General features: G+C 37.9%; 1 protein-coding gene across 1 annotated transcript in view; it reads right to left on the reverse strand.

Annotated features, from left to right (window-relative positions):
- Nucleotides 1-5,404, reverse strand: part of CLPR4 (CLP protease R subunit 4) — a 240,182-nt gene extending 234,778 nt beyond the window's left edge. The window contains exon 1 of the mRNA XM_089432953.1: nucleotides 4,917-5,404. Coding sequence (XP_089289079.1) covers nucleotides 4,917-5,210 — 294 coding nt within the window. The 5' untranslated portion in view covers nucleotides 5,211-5,404. The remainder of the gene's footprint in view (nucleotides 1-4,916) is intronic.
- Between the last annotated feature and the right edge of the window lie 8,785 nt (nucleotides 5,405-14,189).

The following is a 14,189-nucleotide window of genomic DNA, read 5'->3' on the forward strand; positions in this document are numbered from 1 at the left end:
CCTTTGTTGTTGAATCTGCCATTCCTTTGATTATTGTTGCCCCCGAAATTGTTGTGGTTGTTGTTGTCATCATCCTGAGGTGTATCCCTTCTATTAGGACACCCCCTAGCATAATGTCCAAACCTATTACAAATGAAGCATCTTCCCTTCCTTCCATCTTTGAATCTCGGTCTTCCTTGACATTGCTTCTTTGAACCTGCATTGTTCTTCTTTTTAGCATGAGCGAAGAATGCAGTAGGTTCGTTCTTATTTAAAGGCATGTCACTCTCCATCATCCTTGTTTCTTCTTGAGGGCATCTAGTCAACAATTCATCAAAACCTAGAATCCTGTCATTGTTGAGGATAGTAGTGTTGAACACATGCCATTCACAAGGGAGACCTCCAAGGGCAATGAGAGTGAGCTCCCTATCAACAATAACTTCTCCAATTGAAAGAAGATCATTTTTTATCTCGATAATCCTCATGAAGTAGGATTGGATATCTTCACCTCTTCCCTTCTTTATGTCCTTCAACTTGTTTTTGAGAAAGAGGACTTGATTTGCATTGCTAACTTTGAACATGCCAACCAACCTGTCATACATCTCCTTAGATGTGTTCAAATCGGAGATGTATGCAACCAAATGCTTGTTAATAGAATCCTTGATGATCTTCTTAGCTTTGACTTCACCTTTCTTGTACTTTGTCTTAGCGGCAGCCAGTGCATTTGAAGGAGGTTCAATAATCTTTCCCTGCACATAATCCATAACATCCTGCTCTTCCAAAGTCAAATCAAGGGACATCTTCCATGCATGATAATCAAACTTATCATTGAGCTTGTCATCAAGTTTGAAGTAAGATGCAAAGGCCATTGAATCTTGTCCTTGTCCAACAAATCTTAGTGATTTCTCTTCTCAGTGATTGCTCTTTTCACTCTTGCTTGGGCTTTGTCTTCACCTCAGCTCTAATACCATGTTAATTTTAGATAACAATGGTATGTTCTATGCTTAAAAGCAATTTACTTCAATTTTTCTTATTAGCCCAATATCAATTTCCAATTTAGCAATCACATTAAAATGATAGTAAATGCAAATAGAACATAAATAAAAAGCAGAAGACAAGCCAAGACAAGAGGACACAATATTTCGCAGATGTTAGGGCAAAACCCCAATGTGGGGAAACCCTTTGATCAAGTCTTCTTATTATTCTTCAAAAGTTCAACAGAGAGAGAAAGTACAATATACAAAATTCACTTGCCCAAACACAGTCGAATTTGTCCAGTGAAACTGCAGTCAACAGAATGCCCTAACCAGAAATTCAACGTTGGTCAAATCAACAAAATTACTCCTCCAAATCAGCGCAGTCAAACCCAGTCAATTCAGCCTCCAAGAACAGTTTGAATTAGCCCAAAACAGTCCAGAAAAAGTCAGTCAAACTTACGGTCAAACAACCCAAAAAACCTCGAAATCTGTGCCAAGAAATGCGGCTTGCCCAAACAAAATTTCTCCTAAGAAAAACATAGTCAAATAAGGTCAACTGCTACCCAATCAACGTTGGTCAAACTTGTTGCAACTTGGTCAATGCAGAAAACAAAAAAGTACAGTCAGCGCTTCGCACGTGTGGAGAGAAGTTGCCCAAAAATCCGTACAACCCAATCAAATGAGGAGAGAGAGAGAGATATGTGAGTGATGATGAGTTTTCAAATGAGGTAGATGCTCCTTCTATTTATATGCAACATTGAGGATGAAAAGACATGACTTTTGGGCTTTTGAGCCTACATAAGTTTGCTGGCTGACCTTGACAATCTGTTCATAATAGAAATAAATTCATAATTCCATTTATACATGTCAGAATGAGATGATCTTTACATCAATCCTACACCTCTAAAAAAGAGGAATCCAATAAAAATATCGGCACCATCATATGAGTTGTCCAAATTGGAGTTTGGCCCTAGTTGCCAATTTTAACAAAGACGCATGTGTGCAAGCTCAAAAGAGCTCTATACGAGCTCAAGCAGGCCCCGCGAGCATGGTACTCTCGCATTGAAATCTATCTTCTGGGATTGAGCTTCACCAAGAGTGGACCTGACCCTAACCTTTACTACATCAAGGTTGGGGGCAGCCTCTCATTCTTGTGTTGTACATAAACGACCTCATATTGATCGGGGACAAGAAGCTCATCAGTGACTATGAGAAGGATCTTGTAGCAGAGTTTAACATGAAGGATATAGGGCTCATGCACAATTTCCTTGGGTTGGAGGTTTGGCACGGAGATGGGCAGATTTTCTTAGGACATAGAAAGTACGCTCTAGAGATTCTCAAAAAGTTTTGCATGCAAGATTGCAGGGCCATGGCCATGCCTCTGGTGACAAATTAGAGGAAGATAGATGATAGCAGAGCAGAGTGAGTTGATGCCACTCTCTATAGGAAGCTTATCGGATCATTGATGTATCTAGTGAACACACGACCAGACATTTGCTATGCAGCAAACATGTTATATGTCAGTTCATGGAGAAACCTACTAGAGTACACTAGGTTGTTGCTAAACATGTCCTCAAATACCTCAGAGGCATAGTAGATTATGAGTTGATGTACAGACAGGTTAATGGAGTGAAGTTGGAAGGCTTCACAAATGCAGAATGGTCTGGAAGTTCCACTTACAGGAAGAGTACTTCAGATTGCGCCTTCAGCGTTGGGTCAGCAATTATTTCCTGGTTCAGCAGGAAGCAGAGATTAGTGGCACTAAACTGAATAGAGGTTGAATACATGTCTACCAGCCTCACGGCTTGTGAAGCCATCCAGTTGAGGAAGTTGCTTGTTGGGGTTTTTAGTTAGAGGTTGGAGCCTATAGTCATACACTGATAATCAAAGTTGCATTAAGCTCTCTAGCAATCCAGTGTTCCATGACCGCTCCAAGCACATCGAGATCAGGTACCATCATATCAGCGACTCTGTTAGGAGGCGTAAGATCAGACCCCAGTACATTCCTACAGTAAAACAGACAATAGAAATATTGACCAAGGCTTTGCCTAGAGGGAGCTTTGTCTATTTCAGGGGCAAACTGGGTTTAGTTCAGAACACCTTCCTCTCTAAACAGGAGTGTTAAATGAAGTTAAAGGAGGAAGGTTCAACCAAATTTAGCAAGTGCACAAATTTGACAGAAGGACCCATGAGTGGGGCCAAGGCACAAATTTCACTTTTTCTATTGTTTTCGACTGAGGAAAATATAGCCAAAAATTAGAACGATCTCAACCATCCAAGGAGATTTAATCTCAGTGTTTCGTGGTAGTGGTGGGCCCAGGTCAACATCTAAGAGGGAAAAGGGCACAAAACTTGATCATTATGCACAAGAAGATCTAGACTTTTTCTAGGGGCCAAAATTAGTGCGCAAAAGAAACTGTGTAAGTCATACAAGCTCGTACCGGGCGCAAAAGAGAGGCCGAGTTGGTGTGAAGTGCGGAAAGGATTTGCAGAGGAAAAGGGAAGTTTTTCCCTCATATTTGTAATCTCTTTCTAAAGATTTGTTGAGCTGAATAATAAAAACACCAAGATTGCAGGTTTTCCCTAGTTGGGGTTTCCTGGGTAAATTTGTTGTGTATTGTTTTCTAGTGTGTTTGTCTTCATTTGTTCCTTATTTCCACTGCATGGTAGTTAGTAAAGTCAGCATATTTGTGGGTTAAAAGTTAACATAAAGTTTTCAGCTCTTAGTAAAAATTCAAAGATTAGTTAACTGGGTTTTAAGAAAACTAACAAAGAGAGTGGGTGGGTGCGACCTAAGGCAACGACCACAATGATTTTTAGGTTTAGGTTTAGCTAAGCTAGCCCTTGCACCTATTAAAACCTAGAAAAAGTTACAAGTGTTTATGATTATTCAGGTACAATTTGTACAAACCAAACACTTGTATCAATATTTAATGTCATGCATTTTTATGTGTTGGGCCATTGGCCCGTATCTTCAACATATAAAACTCTCAATACAGATTTTGACCTTATTACAATCCCAAAGTTAATGAATAATTTTCAAGAGTACCACAATATCTTAACAATAAACAGTAAAGTTTAAACCCTGTTAAAAAATCCATTAGCTAATTGTAATGGTAGCAAATAACAGATTAAATAATCAGAAACGATAGTGTTATGAGTAAAGACCAAGCATATTCAAGATGATGTGGGAAAATATCGAGCAGAGTTAGCCTGCAAGCACCTCCCTAAAGATACCTATGATTTCAAATCCAAGTTGATTACAAATGTGGGTGGAGCAAGTATCTATAGTAACTAGGACAGACCTCCCATGCCTCAGTGAAAATGTGGGTGTCTAAATAAGTGCAGAGTTAAGTTTGAGCCCTGAGCACAACAATCCAGTGTCAAAACTGACTATCTGTCGTGGACGGTGTGCTCTGCATAGAAAACCCAGATCATGGTAACTTTGTGATATTCATTCAACATGTATCAGAGATTAACTTGAACCTTCTATCTCGAGATTGCTAGATTGTTGAAATTTACTTTCCACATACAACCCTCACAAGATATGTGATTTTCTCTTTATTTCCCAACTACTTTAAGCTTCTGCATATTTACAATGTGCAGTCTAAGTATTTACGAGTTTTCAGGATTGGCAAAGAAGATTTAGATAACTGCTCTTTTGGAACGGTTTTCTTTAAACTCGGGCACCACGAGCAGCCTGCTCACATAGACGAAACTGTTCTCAAGCCAACCATTAAACACAAGTACGTTGGCAGGGCTAAGCTGCCACGACAAGGCACTATCCCATCAGTGCCCCGGGACTTGCAACTGCCACAACCGCTGTAATCATGTCTCCGGAAAATTGAACCTCTGTGCGTGGCCTATCATCTCACCATTGTCAGCGCAAACCACGACACCATTGACTATATAGTTTTGTTATTGGGAAAATAAATAAAAGGATATTGGAGAAGCTCGTACCATGGTAACAATGCCACGGGTGCCAGGAGAACGAGGAGATGCCAAATGCAGCTTTCTGCAGACAGAAAAGAGCCCTTGCCCAGCCAATTGACTGCGCTCGCTTCCTCCAACAAAAGGTTTTCCTACAAAGTGGCTTCTCAATCCGCCATCGAAGAAGGCCTTGTTGCAGCCACTTAACCTCCGCCTTCGGCTCTCAGGCCGGCAGTTTCCATTGCAATTTGAGACAGAGAGGCCCGTGCAAGCCATACCAGGGCTCTTTGTGTACATAGAGGTCGCTAGAACGGATATATCCATTTCTGGGTTTTAGCTCCCCTGCCTCCCGAAACCCTTATTATTCCAATGTCCGACTCTGGAATTGCGTGAATCGTTTCATACGGAAAAGAGATCAGCGTTAATGTCGAACTAAATCCCTACACAGGGAGACGTGAAAACTAAGTGGCCACTCGTTTTTCTCAATCTAAGAGAGACTTTCATATCATTTGACATTTATATTCGTGTTTAGTGTATGGAGTCAGTTTGGTTTTGATTAATAGATGGAGAATTTTGGTTTAATAACTTAGCATTTCTTTTTTTAATTCATTATTTTTAATAAAATATGAAATATTTTTTCAAGTTATGTTCAGACTAAAGTAAATGTACATGTTAAATGGAAAAACGACTTAATGGTGGAATATTGTCATCGGTATTATGATGAGATTCTATAGCCTTGTAAACTAGCTCCCACCTTATACTGTAATATTTGGAGGGCACTCCAAAGGAACTTGTTCCCAAATTCTATGTGGTTTTTTCTTGTATGGGATTTATGTAAATGATAGTATATTTTATTGTATTTATATAAATATGTATATATGTATAGGATGTGACGATTATATTTTGGGTTATGATTATGGGTATGTAATGGGAATATTTGAACTTATGTATTAATTTTTTATTATTAAGAGAAAGTTGATGGTTTTTTGGAAAAATTAATTTTCATTCTCAACTTTTTTTCACGAAATTTGAATCTAAAATTTGATAGACTAAACCGCATGTAAACCAACCATTCTACATCTTGTGGGTGAAAATGCATATCTTATATTATTTAAATTTTAATATATTAATTTTTTAAGCTAATAAAAAAAATTTAACCTGAACCAAAACATGTGTATTACCAAAAAATTGCATGTGAGTGCAACCAATACATCAAAAGAAAGGCAATTTTCATATGTTGATTTACAAAATATCTATCCTTGGGATGCTCATTATGTCAAAAATTATGAGTTTTAATACATACCAAGCTATTATTCCTTTAAGCATATAAGACCCAAAGAATAGACAAAATCTTACAACATCAACAAACTAGCATATTAGGTATCAGTGAAGGGAGTGACATTCCAGACCTTGGTCCCCCCTCCTGAGGTGACATTATAACATTTAAATCAAGAAGTTTTTGAGCTACAATACTCATTTCATTATTGGAGGAAGGAAGATATGAGGAATTCTTAACCATAGCGGACTGAAGATCTCCAATTTGTTGGCATAGGCTAGCAAGCTCGTCCTCGTTCCTATGCATTATGGTGCGATGTTCCACCAGCAATTCCATGATCATGGTCATGTTGGAAACTAAATGGTTGTGCCTTAATTCCAATGTAACAATCTCTTCCTAAAGTTGATCAATTCTCTTTGTGAGTTGCTTGAATTTTGCACTTATGGATCTCGACATTTTTGTAGGCTACTTTACACCCACTAATGTTGCACCAAACTTTCTTTATATCCTCATTAAAAAGGAAAATACCCTCAAACTTAAGCTCCTTCAGGATTTTGGATCTCTAAACTTGCCAAAATGACAAAGTCCCCAACTATGAAATAGAATGCCAAATAAGACAAATGGTGAAATTATCTTCCAACCTGCAAAAAAAGTAGAGAAGAAGGCCTGGAGAACCTTCCCAAGTCCTCCCACACTGAAGGAAGTCACCAAAGCTTGATACGCAAAACCCAGAGCGGACGAACCCAACAATAGCCTTTCTCTCTAAGCATAGAGATATCCATTGAGATTGTTAGTTAAGTCAAGAATGTGCAAATATTACAAATTTGGCCATGCGAAGTGAAACACATAACAAAGGAAAATAGCACCCTATAATTCAATATAATTGAGAATGGCATTCTAGCTACAACTACCTCCCTGAACCCACTTCCATTGACAAAGTATATCAAAGTAGAGTGAATATTCCTCAAAGTTGTTCCACCCTCACAGTGAAAGTGATAATTTTCTCCAAATGAAAACAAGGAATAATATTCCCCTAAATTTCAACTCGAGACAAGGAATAATACCCCCCCTAAATTTCAACGAAATTTGAGTTTACAATGTGTCTTACAAAGCAAAGAACATCTCATAGTGCTTCTTCTCAAGCATGAAAATAGAAAAAAAAAATAGTGAAGAGACAACTAGAAGGAGGAAATCTTGTATTTCTTGCCAAACCTTCTCAAAAGAATCTTGCCATTTCCTTGTTGCCATTTGTAGAATATTTAGTTGGTAATAATCAATGTGACTTGTCAATTATAGGTTTTATTCCTTTGTCTGGGCTCGTCATCTATCCCCCAAGTTGTCATTGTGTCATTCCTAAAACTTTATCTCCCAAACTACATACCAAGTACAAAACATATTTTCCACTCATTGCTTGCAAGCATAATGCCATGTGAGCCTCCATCACCATAGGAAATATGACATTTTCCATGACAAAATCCATCATACTTTTGAGTGAAAACATAAATCTCCCTCAAAACCACAGAGAACCATCATCTTTGTGCGCGTCAACATACAGTCCCAAATGCTAGAGTGGTCAATTCCACCTATTCTATTCATAAATACCATTAAGTTTGGATGGAGCTAAGTCCACAAGGATGTTATTCGCTCCTCCATCCCTTTTTTATTTTAGAAATATTATATTTTATCATATTCATGGAAAGGGACAAGAAGAGGAGTTATTCAATATTTATAATTCTCCAGAGGGATAATGAAACTCCCTCATTAGCCAAAGAGTTAGCCAATTGATTGTGTTGCCTCAAAACATGGTACAATTCATATTTGTCAAACTTTTGTGGAAGGCTTGGGATTTTGTTAATAAGGGATTTCAAGTATAAATCTTTTTGGAATGTTTTACTAACCAAACTTTGTATAATGATCTTGGAGTCTCCAATAATTGAGATTCTTTATATATTTTGTCTTTTAGTTAACACCAATCCTTGAAGTAGAGCACAGGCTTTTGCTCAATTGTTGGATCTTTGTCTAAGGCCCCATGAAAAGGTTAATTCTATTGATTCATTGTGGTAAAGAATAGTTGCCCCCCAACCCCTCTCATGCCACCCCTTTAAGTTAATAAAAATATTGGTAGAAGTTATGTTATTCAATTAATATAGCTATTGATTATTTGTAAGGTAGTTGGGCTTGCTTGTTTGATTTTCTTTAACCTTTTCTATATGGCACGTATGAATAATAATTATTGGATATGTTTATCTTGTGGTATCATGGAATTTCCTTTATGACTATAAAATCTCCTTCCTTCATATCTAACATTGGGTGGAATAGTTTTTATGGTTATAAAATCCCTTTTCCTCCTATCATGCATTGGTTACGAGGATTAGTCCGCAATTGTATATAGCCCAAAATGTAATAGTGTTGGTAAAAAATTAATGTAAAATATATATATAAGACCAAGGTCATGGGACACATATTCCAAGCTGAATGTTGGGCAAAAAACATCCTAGTGGGTGTTCATTTCGATTATTATGGTTAAAGGAAATTGGCAAAGGCAATGGCAAAGGCTTTGAAAAGGCAAAGTGGCATTAATTAGCATTTTATTTATGAAAATAAAGGAAATTAGGATAAAAGGAAGGTGAAAGGTCACAGGTTGCATGTGAGGAGGAAAATGAAGGAAAAATAATGGAAAATGAAAAAAATATAGGCCTCGTTAATAAAAAGGCTTATGAGGATCAGATCACAAGCTTTTGACAGTTCTATGGTGGAGCTCTCACTTTATTCTCTCTCTCACACACTCTTGGACACTTAGAGTTTACTTGGAGGACTTTAACATTGGATCAAGAAAAGCAAAGGAAGGACAAACAAGGCAAAGGAAAGCAAAAATCAAGCAAGGAAGAGAAGGATCAAGCGGCTACAACAAGATTACTTGCAGATATCAATTTGCATGTGTGATTTCCTTGCTAGATTTGGCATATGCATGGTACATGCATGTGTGTATTTGGTTCTCTTGCTGTCATTGGCATGGGATTTTCTAGGTGTGACATTAATCTCTAGCCTTGTCTTATCATTTTCGAATATCCATGGTGTGATGGTGGTTTCTCTTACTTGGTTGAGTTGGATTACCAGATGGTATCGAAGCTAAGTGAGGTGGTCTCTGAAAAATAACACAAGGCCTAGGAATCCCTGGACCAGAGAAGGTGGGATTGCGGTAAAGCCAGATTTTGTGTACCTCGGTGGTCCTAGGAATCCTCAACCAATGAATGGCAGGATATACGGTAAATCCTAGATGTGTGTGCCCTCGATCAGACCTAGAAATCCTCAACCGGTGAATGCCAGGATATACAATGAAGCTTAGAAGGTGGAGTCTCGAGCAGGCCTAAGAATCCTCGACCAGTGAATGGTGGGATATATGGTAAAGCCTAGAGACTGGAGTCTCGATTAGGCCTAGGGATCCTCGACCATTGAATGGCAGGATATACGGTAAAGCCTAGAGACTATGAGGCATCCAAATTCCTCACGGAGTAGGTGGAGAGATCTGGAGGCATCCATGCTTGTTTAGGGCCTAGTGATCTAGTGTTGATTGCGGTAAAGCCTAGTTGTATTGATGAGGGTTCGAGCCTAGTGATCTAGTGGGGATTGTGGTCAAGCCTGAGGAAGCCCTGGTTGGTTTTGTTGTCAGTCCCACATTCATGCTTGGAATATGGCACGGGGGTGATTGGCTAAAAGAAACATTTGGTTCAACCTAATCTATGGTCGGGTGGTACATGGAGGTCCCTGGCTTGGTTGGCTTTTGCATATGATAATAAGAGCTCTTTCCCTATTGTGTTCTATGTGTAAATGTACTTGTTAATATGTGGTTTTTATGGTTGTGTTATCCTTGTTATTATGTTGGTTACATGTTGGTTATAAGCATGGTTTATGACAAACTTTGGTTGTGGCTCTCATCATGTTTTCATTAACAAATGAATGAACAATGAATATATGACCTAATAGATGATAATGTAGTTGTTGTGATGAAGTATCAATGCTTCGTTACGAATCTCAGATAGGTATGAGACCCCTATGTTCAGATGTGTATTTATGACTTGTAGGTTTCATATTCATGATATGTTTGACGAAATGTTTGTCATGGCTAGGCCTTGTTAGGCCAAGTTCTTGTCTAATATTAGTATGGAAGGCTTTGTCCTTATGTAATTCATGGTTTTGGAAAGTGTCATTAAGTTATGAGCATAGGTCTGGATCCTAGCTTGAAAAAGTGGCTTAAATCCCACAGTCGCAGGCACAGAACTGGGTGAAAAACACTGTAGTCGCTCCCTTGTAGGCATCATGTGTGCGACTGGAGGGTTTAAGTTGAAATCAGGCAGTGTTATGCCAGCGTCTGGGAGTTCAGAGCACTAAAAAAAAGGTTTAATTCAAGGTTTGGGCACCTGGAAGGGTTGTTTAGCACTTGGGGGTCCTATAGCACCTAACAGGAAAGTCATTAAGGGTTTCGGTATGTCGATTCCACTTCCTTAAGGTGATCTAGGAGGTTGAATCATATCATAGTAACTCTTTGTCACATGTTTACCCCGGTAGGATGGTAACTTGGGTAAATGTGGGAGGAGGGTGTTACAAAGTGGTATCAGAGCATGGTTCAACACTTGGACTAGATGGGTGAAATGTGTTTGTCATGCATGCATGTAGGTTGTATATGTGCCTGTTATGTATGCATGGTAGTGGTCGTTGTTACACTTGTGTTGACATGTAGGAGTTGATGTTGTTGTTGTTAGGATGTGTTTGTCATGAATGCATGTCAGTTGTATATAAATTTGTTATGCATGTCAGTGTCTATATGTTGTTATGCATGCATTGTCATGGTTATGCTAGCATGGTAGGTCAGAGATGCATTGTGATGGTCATTGTTGTTGTCTTGTGTCATCATGATGTTATTGGTATGTTATGATGTTAATGTGTTGGCTGAGATGAAGCAAGAGATGCAGATCATCAAAGCGAGGTTGTAACAATGGACCTCGGGGTAAGAGCAGATCGTCATATAGGTTTGTATGTTTGGCATGCAAGTATGTGGTTAATGGTTGTTATAAGCATTAGGATTACTTATATGCTTGTTTTTCTATTGTTGTTACGGTTATAGTTATGATAAATGTTTGTTGATCAGTGTAGGCATATGAATATGTGTCGGATAGTCATGAATGATAGTAACTTGTTGTTGTATGCATTGTGGTCATATGCTTGATGATTATGGTCATTGCAGTTGAGGTCTTGATGTTATTATGTTTTGTGCTAATTTGGATTGACCTATGCAGATGATTATGGTTATGACATTCAAGTATGAGTTAATATATTGTGATATTATGTCATACTAATTTAGACTGACTGTGCATATGTGATTGTTATGCATGAATGGAAATTGTTTATGATTTTATGATGTGAACATATTAGCTAGTTATTGTTATGGATATCATGACCTTATTTATGTTTGAGTTGATGTGTTGTGAAGTTATATCATGCTAATCTAGATTGATTGTGCAGACAAGATAACCTCCCCTGAGATACATTAAGGTATGAGTTTGCTTATGTCATCTATTTGGTGTTTGAATGTTTGATTATGTCATTTATTTGGTGTTTGAGTGTTTGGTGTATATTATGTCGCCTATTTGTTGTTTGAATGTTTGATTACTTGCATGATATGAGTATGTGTCTATAAGATTTCATGAACGAATGATCTTGTTTTAAGACGGTTGTACTAATACATATGTGTTGAGACAACTAATATGCGCTTAAGTGTAAGTAGGTGTTAGTTGTAGTAGTACAAGTAGTGATTGTTAGTTGATTATGACATGGTTGTTAGTCTTCGCAAAGGTTGATTTCAATTAATATACATGATGTTTTGATCCATGGAAAATGTGTAAATAGTTGCATGACACCATGATTGGTATTAAAATGACAAGGTAATAGTTGATTTGTTTATATAACTATCTGTTGGGTGATGTGATAATACATAATAAGACTCCATTGCAACAAGGTAAAAGTTAAAAGAAAGGAATTGGGTGAGAATTCCTTTGGTTATACAGGAAGTCTTCTTAAACTTGATTTCGTCTGACATTATGTGGATATGTGTTATATTCATGAACATGTATTTGGTAGGTATATTAGCTAGTTTCTAGTTATAAATGAATCCATCAAGGGAATTGGAGTCCCTTGAGAGATGGCATGGGTGTGTTCAGTTACAAGGCAACGTGCTTGACACAACAAGGTAAGGCAACTGATATATTTTATTTATTTACACACTGATTGTTATGTGTTTTTGGCAATATGATGTAGTGGATTGCATGGCAAAAGACATTGCCATGAAATCTTGAAGAAGGCTCGGGTTGAGCTTTCCCTTGGAAGCACTCGGAACCATGGGGACTAAGTCATGGTGTTTGTTGTTAGTCTTGTTCTTTTGGTCTTTTGTGATTTTTTTGCGCTTGATTTGCGGTTTGTTTATGTCTAGTGTATGCCCATACCACTTTGTTTGTGGTGTCGTGTTGCTATTGGTGTTTCATGGTTTTCTTCTTATTCTTGCCTTCATGTTTTGAGAGTCTTGGGATTAGTTTGGTAAAGTGGAAAGTTAATGGAGCTCAGGGAGAGTTGAATGAAACCTAGCAGGTAATGTAAGACCCAAATGAAGCTCGTACATGACTAAGGGTAGTTGAAGGCAAGAGTATGACAATCGGTTAGACTGGTGGGGTTTATTAGGGTAAATGGACGGTGGCAAGACAATCATGAGAAAGGTAACATAAAAGGTAGAGTAAATGAATTTGAGGCATCATATCCCTTGGCTATGTTGGGAACTGTTGTTCTCAATATTGTGCATGTTGTGCATGGATAAAGGGAGTTCTCTTAATCTCGACCTTATGTTATTTGGTAATTATGTTGTGATCATGATTGTTTAATGCTAATGTTTATATGTATATATGTATGTATCTTTGTATCTATGTCATTATATGACAGGGTTGTTAGGGATCATTCTTGTGGAGGAATGATTGCTTGTGCAGGTGAATGGAATGAAAGAGGTTCCTGGTCTTATGGGGAATCAAGTGGGAAAAGTAGCCTTGACAAATATATGAGGTTAGTATCATGTGGATATGAGTTGATATTATGTGTTTATACCATGCCTATGTTTACGTTATGGACAATGAATGTTGAGAGATACATCAGTGGAATGAAAATAGCGTGATCCGTGACATGTCAGGATAAGCATGGATGGCGGAGAGAAACAAGAAGCAAGGTTGCTTGGTAGAGACAATGTGGTTTAGGATGTGCAGTACTATTGTTGTGTATATGTTGTGCATATTGTATATTTAGTGATTGTACCTATGGTGTTGTGTGCTTGTTGTATATATAGTGTTGTGTGCGTATTGCATATGCAATGTTGGGTATAGATGGTGCTATGTACATGTTATATATGCGGTGTTGTGTACATATTGTATTGTGTGCATGATGGATATGCAGTGTTGTGTGCATATGGTGTTGTGCGCATGTTGGATATGCGGTGTTTTGTGCATATGGTATTGTGCACATGTTGGATATGCGGTGTTGTGTACATATGGTGCTATGTACATGTTGTATATGCAGTGTTATGTACATACTGTGTTGTGTGCATGTTGTACATGTGGTGCTATGTACATATGGTGTTGTGTGCATGATTGTACATGTGGTGTTGTGTGTATGTGGTGATGTGTACATGTTGTACATGTGGTGTTGTGTACATGTCCTGCATGTGGTGATGTGTGTTGAAAATGTAGTAAGGAATTCCTAATTTAATTTTTCCTTGAATTAAATTAGGAGAAAATCGGAATTCCACGTCACATGACAACTTGAATGAGTTAACTGACTTGTTATCACTCAGTTAGCTTAGTTAATTCCAGTAGAGGGCTTAATTTGAGTTGTGTACAGTGATTCCTAAATTTTAGGAGCCTAAGTTGAGTTAATTTCAGTTGTACCAATTTAATTTAGTTAAATTGAGTTAAGGTCAGTTAAACTAGTTCCAACTA

Source organism: Pinus tabuliformis, chromosome 5_1 (genome assembly GCF_031772625.1).
Source record: "Pinus tabuliformis cultivar Carrire ecotype Pingquan chromosome 5_1, CPIR1, whole genome shotgun sequence".
Classification (NCBI taxonomy): domain Eukaryota; kingdom Viridiplantae; phylum Streptophyta; class Pinopsida; order Pinales; family Pinaceae; genus Pinus; species Pinus tabuliformis.